At 42.3% G+C, this 9002-nt stretch overlaps 1 protein-coding gene across 1 annotated transcript; it reads right to left on the bottom strand.

Annotated features, from left to right (window-relative positions):
* Nucleotides 1-496: 496 nt before the first annotated feature.
* On the bottom strand, nt 497-8220 carry SIS3 (SUGAR-INSENSITIVE 3). Its single transcript, XM_078575609.1, has 10 exons — nt 7869-8220; nt 7751-7789; nt 7296-7362; nt 7118-7191; nt 6396-6534; nt 6211-6303; nt 2620-2685; nt 2421-2537; nt 2231-2344; nt 497-1052 (listed from the first exon to the last, which is right to left on the bottom strand). The coding sequence occupies exons 1-10, from the start codon at nt 7895-7897 to the stop codon at nt 708-710; spliced, it is 1083 nt and encodes a 360-aa protein (XP_078431735.1). The 5' UTR covers nt 7898-8220; the 3' UTR covers nt 497-707.
* Nucleotides 8221-9002: the final 782 nt, after the last annotated feature.

Raw genomic sequence — 9002 nt, forward strand, 5'->3', positions numbered from 1 at the left:
GTTAAGAAGAGTGAAATGGTTTAAAGGACCAAATGGAACCTGAAGAGGGCAACTAAGTGGTGTCAAGGGGTAAATGTAATGGATATCATGGTAACTCCTTGGAATTTCACTTTTTTTGCATGAACTATCCACATTTCTGTGGTCTAGGCATGGCTCATCCAATCCACTCATCCCAAGTCCTATGCTTAAGATCTTTTTAGAGTTAGAGTACTTTAGAGGGAGGAGAATCCGACCATGTTTGAGTATTTAAAGAAGAAAAAGTTAATCCTATTGATAATAACTAGACTAGAAGAAGAAAGTGTGACTAGTTTCTGCTGAGTGTATATCTGGAAAGAGAGAGAGATATATATAGAAAAATGTAAGATAAATATTATAGGTCGGCACCTCCTGCCTCCTTTGATGAGTGGTTGATGGTTGTCAACAAAGTGTATTTCTTAATGAAATTTGTTATTTTTTCCCCTCCCAGACTCCCTCTCATCTCTCTTGCTTCCAGAGAAAAATAACAATTCTCACTTAAAATAAACCTTGTTGACAAACGGTCAACAAGTCGTCAACGTGCCAAACCTAAAATATATCTCTCATTCAACTCCCATTTCTCTCTCACTCATTCTTTTCTCTTTTAAAAAAATACCCGTCAACGCCGTCTTCTGACCCGTCAACGTCAATCATACATTCACTAAGAGTGGTGGGAGAGGCACAAAGAGACGTCAAGGGCCAGCACGAGGAGGGTGCATGGAGAGTGGGAAGGGATCGACGAGGACGACGACTGACGTGGGAGGTTGTTGGAGAGGGGCGGGTGCACCGTGGGGGTAGAGACGAGAGAGGAGGCCACGTAGACGTGGCGGCGGCAGGGTGATGTGGTGGGCAGGTGAAGACGTGGCCGGTGGTTCCGGGTTGGGGTCAGGTTCAGGGTGGGAGGGAAGGTGAGAGAGAGCGGCGAGGTCGAGGTGGGGGAAGACGGAGCAGCGGCAGCGCGGGCACTTGACGTTGAGCCGCAGCCACTCGTCGATGCATGCCACGTGGAAGTTGTGCGCGCATGGTAGCCCCCTCACCTGAGCACACCAGGACACATCATTCCACTTAAAGCATCCCCAAAGAGAGAGAGATAAGATACAGGAAGAGAGAGAAAGAGAGAGAGAGAGAGAGAGAGAGAGAGAGAGAGAAGTGAGAAAGATAATAGGGAAGAGAAAGAGAGTGTGTGAGAGAGAGAGGGAAAGATGCAGAAAAATAGAGATGCACCTACAACAGCACATCAACCAACTTTCTATGTGGCCCCCAGAGATAGAGATAGAAAGATTGGTAGAGATAAAGGGAGATGTATATGCATAGGGAGACATGAGAGAGAGAGAGAGATAATAGGGAAAATGGGGCAGGCAAAGATGGAGAGAGAGGTAGATAGAGGGAGAAAGGCAAAGGTAGAGAGAGCTACAGAGAATTATAGAGAGAGAGATGGAGAAGGTTAGAGAGAATTAGAGAAAAAGGGAAAGAGAGGGGGAGACGGAGAGATTGAGAGAGAATTGGATAGAGAGAGATAGATAGAGACAGGTATATCTATAGTGAGATGATAGATACAGTGGTAGGGAAAAGTGTGCTAGAGAGAGGTAGATGGAAAGAAAGATAAATTGAAAGAGGGAGAGATAGATGAACAGAAGTTTAATTAGAAAAAGAAAAGGTACGACATTTCCAGCTTGTGAAGGGTTACTTGGGAAGCGAGAGAGAGATTTGCCAAGGAGAAAATCATAATGTGGCTTAAGCGACGAAAGATGCCAGAGGGAGATAGAGAAACCGTGCGAGAGAATGAGTGACAGTAGAGATTGAAGAGAGATTGAGAGGGAAAATACATGGAGAATAAAAAGATGCCGATTGAAAAGAAAGTGAAGAAGATAATCGAGTAGATTGATCAGAAAGAGACGGAGGAAGAGATCAGAGAGAAAAAAAGAGGGATGTAGAGAGTAAGAAATAGAGAATAGGGACACAGAACAAAGACAAAGACATGGACAGAGAGAGAACGAGACGAAGGGAACAGAAAAAGAGAGAAAGAGAGAGAGCATTATATATAGAGAAATATGGAGAAAAGAGCGATATGATCCAGAATAATGACCGACGGAGAGTGTGAAAAGAGACAAAAAGAGAGAACAGAACGGAGAGAAAACTAAGAGGAAAGAAAGAGAGTTTTATTTTATTTTTTTGAAAACAAAAATAGAATGAGAGAGAAGAGTGATTCTATTACCTCATTTCCCACTCGGAATTCCTCCAGGCAGATAGGGCATTCATTGCAGTCTGTGGGGACAGCCTTTAGCCTGAACTTGGGCAGCTCCTGGATCAGCGCTTCGACTGCTTCTCTCTGAGCCAGCATAAACCAGAGTCAACGCCACAGAAGTCAACGCCACAGAAGAGAAGACAATTAGGGCTGACGTCACCTGGGTGGCCGTGAGATAAAGACCAGGATGATAGGCCGTGTCCTGACCCATCCCTCTCAGCTCCTGGCCAGCGATCTCGAACGTCCATTCGGGCACCCGTATCATGTCCACGAGCACCTAGCCCATAAAGTCAAAATCAGTCAAAGTCAAGCATGAGAATTTGGTCAATGTTGACATGAGAGTAGAATAGGAATTTCACCCCAAACTCTGACACCGGGATTCCGTGTTGTGCACGTTGCATGTGTGCTTTCCTTCGTGCCAGCCACTGTGGAAATAGATAGGACGAAAACAAAATCAACGTGACGGATTCGCTTGCAAATTTAAAAAGGTTACAGGCAGAATTTAGAATACTGTTTGAGGAAATATGTAAACTCTCATAAAATTATACGTGTTGAGTAAACTTAATAAGACTACTAGAACATTTTTCTGGAAACCGGGAATGTGGAATTGATTTCGTTTTCTTGCAAGAAAGAATCTTGCTCCTAAAGTAGAAGACTACAAAACCTCTTCCTAGGACATAGAAATGCAAGAGAGGACAATAACTCGAACACTAAATTTTAAAACTTACATGTGAAACAAAGTAATATTAAAGTAAAGAGTGAAAACAAGCTTCCCCTCTATATTCAGAAAAGACAGCATGAAATGACTGGTGAACAAGAGGAAGAAAAGAAACTGTTTGATAAGCAACGAGCCAGGACTTACCAAACAAAGCGAAGGAGGGAAAATGACTCCGCACGTGCGAACTGACCGACACGTGAGAATAACAGAATAAGAGCGGGAAGGATAGAAGAATCAATATAAAGAAAAGGGGGAGCTAGGAGACGGCATCGAGAAGTTAGTTGCGGAAGTTCAGAGAGACAGGAGATTCTCCAGGCGCGGCTGTCGGTCCGATCCGGATGGCACTCTCTACCCCATCCTCCTTCCACGGAGGTTCCACATTATATCTAGTTGTTATTTGGTATTCTCTCGACATTGTATCTCCTCTGAACATTGTTCGTCAAGAATCTTGGATTATTGTTACTTGGATTTAAGGGATTGATCGTATTGCACACTCCATCAATTTCTCCTCGCGAATTGATAGCATTGGCTCTACTGAAATAATCTCAGCTATTTTTATTGATCTTGCTACTTGAATAGCTATATATATAAATATCAGATATTTGGCTGAGAAGATATTATCAGTATCCTAACAATGTTCACAGGTTATGACCTATCATGTGATAGGTACGTGTGGCGCATTGTTTGAGGTCCCGGCTAACCGTTAACATAGCCATTGTAATTCCATATTAGGCCATGACTACTTTAGCCCTATACAGTCTGTATATATATATATATATCTCAATGTAAATGAAATAAAATGGGGTCTATTTTTCCTTCCATGAGACTCTACTCCTATTTGATCCCCTTGAGACAAGGTTGATTTTGACATGGCATCAGAGCACTGGAAGGATCCGGTAGGAGGATGACAAACTCGAGATGTTAGCATCTAAGACAGCTTACTGCCAAATTGCACAATCTAAGACAGCTCTCTGCCGTTGCTGAGAAAGCCTACTCCCCAAGCTCATTGCGGAATCAATGATCGATGGAAGAATACAAACACTGCCACATTGCCCCGAAGCTAAATTCTGAAGATACGGTTCAAAAAGTTCAAAAGGAAGAAAGCCGCCTTGGGCTGGCCGTTCATTGTCAGAACCCCACAGAAGATCACCGGGGATCCTTTCCCTGTTCCACCAGTGGTTCAACCACAGTTCCCTTCCAGTCAACAGGGACTGAAGACGACTCAACCCTTAAGGCTTTGTGGTGATGACAGAAGACTCGACCCGTAACACTATACAGAAACTCATTTCCTTGGTTTTCATCCATAATTGGAGTCTTCTCCTATTTGATGTCAAAAATACCTTTCTTCATGGTCACCTCAACGAAGAGGCGTATGTGAAACCCCCACTGGACTATGATAGCTCATCAAGGATAGATCCCTCTCCTTTGTAAAGCACTTTATAGACTCAACATTCCCTTCATGTCTAGTTTCATAATTCACTCATGCCATAAAACAACTTGGTTACCACCAACTGCATACACAATGTTATTATTACCGAGAATTCAACGGTTGGTATTGAAATTCAAAGCCAGCAATTAAGAACACAAAGTGACATAATAAGCTTAGGACCACTTCCTGCACACTAAGGTGGAACACTCATCTAGTGGTATTACTCTATCACAGCACAAATAAATGTACGATCTCCAAAATGATTCTGGCAATCTCCAGTGCCAACTTGTCTCAACTCCTATGGAATTAAACCTTAAACTTTAACTACACACCAATGAACCTAACACGATACTCACACGTATTAGCACCTTATTGGTAAACTTATCTACCACACTCTTAATGGCCCAAGATCTGTTGTTCAGTAAATGTTCTTCGTCAGTTTATGCGTCATCCTAAATGAAACATGTGCAGACAGCTAGCCAGATACTTTGATACTTGAAAGGGACTACTGGTCTTAGTCTCACATTCTCTCAGGATAAGCGGTTAGACCTTGAGGTTTAAACTGACTATAATTTTTTGGGTTCCCAGATCAATAGCAAATCTACTATGAAATACTGCTCTATCCTATGTGATTATCTAATCACCTGGCACAAAAAGAAGTTCAATTTCTCCCTGCTCTATCCTATGAGATAATCTCTCCCTAGCACCGAAGCTGAATTTTGTGCTCTCGTGAAGGGGATATGTGAAGCACCTTGAATTCAAGGGCTCCTCTGCAAATTGGGCTTGCCTCCAGCTAAACTTGTCACACTTTTGTAAGAAAACAAGTCTGCACTTAGTCTGCCACATGATCTGGTTCAGCACAACTACACCAAACATGTGGAGATTGTTGAAGTACTGCATCCTGCTTAAAAAAGACAAATAGCGCCCTTGCCATCAGCTATTGCTTTTAGCATAGCTGGTCAGCATTTGAATCCAACATGGTATCAGAGCCAGGTTCCAGGTTCAAATCCCAGAAACAACATGTTGCATGTCCGGGCCATATATAGGCCAGAGACAGGTCTTGTGGGGGAGTGTCAAAGCACAAGATCATGCTTAAAGATAAAAAGTAAAGCCCTTGTTATCAGTTATAGCTTTTAGCATAGTTGGTAAACACTTGAATCCAACAGAGATCAATCGTCATTTCATCAAAGACAAATGAGAATGCCACCTGATTGAGATCGCCTACATCCACACCAAACAGCAACTTGCCGACCTCCGAACGAAAGGCCTCTCCTAAGAACAACATGAAGTTCTAGTCTCCAAGATGAGAATGCAGAACCCATTTGTCTGCATCGGTGCAGGTCTTAACAGCTTACAACCAATCACATGATAGGTCACGCGTGGCATATAGTTTGTGGCATCAGCCACTGTCAACATAGAAAGCCTAATTTAACCACATTGGGTCATAACTAATTTAGCCCAATACGTTACTGTATATATCTCTAAATGTAAATGAAATAAACTGCAGTCTATTTTTCTTTCTACGAGTCTCTACTCCTCCAAGGTCGATCTTGACAGAAACCTTATCCCTAAGCACACAAAATGAACATAATAGACAATAACAAGCAAATATAGTTGTACAGATAAAACTAAATAACTATGAAATGACACACGCAAACAATACACTAAACATATAGTCTCAAGACACTTTAAAAGTCAAAGATACAGAAAGCCTAATTTAAAAAGGGATCAACGGTAAACATCAGATAAATAGCTGAAATCTTGATTTACGATCTAACACAAGGGATTTGGGTTAGTAAACACCTTCCCAATGGCAATGCATCCAAGACACACAAGGCCACAATGGCTGAATAGAAGCCAAATGAGAAATCCCCACTTTTGGCCTTCCTCCGGAAGCTAAATTGATAAGAACATGAAGAGTTTGTGAGCATTCAAGCTGCACAAGACAATGTTCGAGGTTTAAGCATGATTAGTAAAGACTGACTTACACAGCTTTTAGCACTTGCAAACCACAATGTTCCAATAATTGTCCAAACCCAGAGAAACGGGTAAAGGATGAGAACAAGAACAGAAAGAACCACGATCCTTCCACAGAATCGAGCATATCTTTGCTGCCAGCCAAGATCCCTGATAGTATGTTTTTGAAGTGGGAAAAGAGTTCTTTGAATGAGAGTCCTTTCGCAAAAAATCAAAGTTACATATACCCACACTCAAAACACAATTTTCAGTTATTTGAATGATATCTTCATGATCTGTTGATGTTATCACTATGGAGGTGCCTATTTCAATAAACTAAGCAATTCAATTGTGAAGAGCATTTAACTGTACTATTTTCTAGGGCGGAAGGGCAATTTCTCCTGCTTACATCATAAAATACAGTAAATCAGATTCCCACTCGGAATGTGGCTAGTGTTGCCGTACCAGGACAAACTCGTCATCGTCAACCAGAAATCATAGTCGTCGCCATTGTCACAGGCACGTGTTATGACGGTGATGATGACAATGTCCAGATTGGCATCCTAATAAACATGCAAACGATGCACGATGACAATTTTTTGACACTGTCATCATCATCATTATAGCACTCAATCATTATCATCATCATCATCAAGGATGGCAAACGCTAGGTGTTGCTACAAAGGACAAGAATGTCAGGCGAGCAATAAATAGTTAAAAAGAAAAAAAATTATGATTCGGTGTCAGCACTTACAAACCCATTCCTGCGGCCAAACCATTGTCAAAGAACATAAGAAGCCTAAAAATAAAGACAGCTGTGTAGTCAACCTGAAATGTACAGAGAAGTCTTATATTTTAGAAAATAAGAAGGAAAAATGACACTAGGAAACACAAGTTATAAAGTCGAAAATACTCCAAAAGGTGAAACTTACTACGATCCAGATGTGCAACGGATGGGTGCACAGATGATAACGCTTCCAGTTGATCGAAACAATAATTCTAAGGTTTAAAGGGTCAAAAAATCCATAATGAAAGCTTAAACATGAGCGCGTATCAAACATGAATTCTATCAAACTCCACTCTGATAAATAAGATTCTCAGGATTCATCATAGAAAATTTTAAGTGAACAATAATTGATCGAAACAATAATTCTAAGGTTTAAAGGTTCAAAATATCCATAATGAAAGCTTAAACACGAGCGCGTATAAAACATGAATTCTACCAGACTCCACTATGATAAATGAGATTCTCAGGATTCATCATAGAAAATTTTAGGTGAATCCCGATTCTCAATATGCAATTCAGAGAAATGGACGCGCACAGAGTAAGACGAGGGGTCGAAAACTCTAGTCTAATCAATCAGGGCCTATACAACACAGAGGATACACGCTGGTCGCGAGCATTGACAGGAAGAAGCCATCGTACCTGCAGAATCAAGGATTTTTCAGATAAAACCACATATTCGCGATCGTTGCGAGTCAAGCAAACTAGAATCTGGACTCACCACTTGAAATCCACGCCTCTCATCGCCATCGGACATGAATTAGGGCTATAGCCGGGATGCGATCACCGCAAGAACGTACATCTCCGGAGAGATGATGCGATCGAGTTGCAGAAATCGACGCGTTCCGAATGCTGACTGATCGAGATCGACTTTTGCTAGGGATCAGTCGCGGACATTCTTCGCGATTACAGACTGAGAATCAGGTTCTCAGTTGAAACTGGTCTCACTAGTAGCTTAGAACTAGAGAGAGAGTTAGAGAGGCAAACAGAGAGAGAGAGAGAGAGAGGAAGATAGAGAGAGATAAATAGAGGGTGGCAGAGAGAAAATGAGTGAGGCAGATAGAGAGAGAGGAAGAGAGAGAGAGATAGAGAGGAGGGCAGAAAGAGAGAGAGAGAGAGAGGCAGATAAAGAGAGAGAAAGAGGAGAAGAGAGAGATAGAGAGAGGGAGGTAGACAGAAAGAGACAGAGAGAGAGAGGCAGAGAGAGAATGAGAGTGACAGAGAGAAAGAGACAGATAGAGAGAGAATGAGAGAGACAGAGAGAAAGAGACAGATAGAGAGAGAATGAGAGAGACAGAGAGAAAGAGACAGATAGAGAGAGAATGAGAGAGGCAGAGAGAAAGAGACAGATAGAGAGAGAATGAGAGAGGCAGAGAGAAAGAGACAGATAGAGAGAGAGAGAGGAAAAGAGAGAGATAGAGAGAGGGAGGCAGAGAGAAAGAGACAGAGAGAGGCAGAGAGAAAAAGACAGAGAGAGGAGAAGAGAGAGAGAGGGAGGCAGAGAGAAAGAGACAGAGAGAGAGAGAGAGCTTGAGAGAGGGAGGCAGAGAGAAAGAGACACAGAGAGAGAGAGAACTAGAGAGAGGGAGGCAGAGAGAAAGAGACAGAGAGAGAGAGAGAGTTAGAGAGAGGGAGGCAGAGAGAAAGAGACAGAGAGAGAGAGAGAGAGAGTTAGAGAGAGGGAGGCAGAGATGGAGAGAGGGGAGGCAGAGAGAAAGAGACAGATAGAGAGAAAGGAAGAGAGAGAAATAGATAGAGAGAGAGGGAGGCAGAGAGAAATAGACAGAGAGAGAGAGAGAGAGTTAGAGAGAGGGAGGCAGAGATGGAGAGAGGGGAGGCAGAGAGAAAGAGACAG

The sequence above is a fragment of the Wolffia australiana genome, chromosome 5 (assembly GCF_029677425.1).
Source record: "Wolffia australiana isolate 7733 chromosome 5, ASM2967742v1".
Classification (NCBI taxonomy): Eukaryota; Viridiplantae; Streptophyta; class Magnoliopsida; order Alismatales; family Araceae; genus Wolffia; species Wolffia australiana.

Excerpts from the sequence above, each read along its gene's own strand:
- SIS3 (XM_078575609.1), bottom strand. The coding sequence starts at position 7,897 with ATGGCGATGAGAGGCGTGGATTTCAAGTG. Across the intron at positions 6,535-7,117 it reads TTGGCCGCAGGAATGGGTTT|GGATCTTGGCTGGCAGCAAA; the intron begins GTAAGTGCTGAC and ends ACATACTATCAG. Across the intron at positions 2,538-2,619 it reads TCCCGGTGTCAGAGTTTGGG|GTGCTCGTGGACATGATACG; the intron begins GTGAAATTCCTA and ends TTTATGGGCTAG.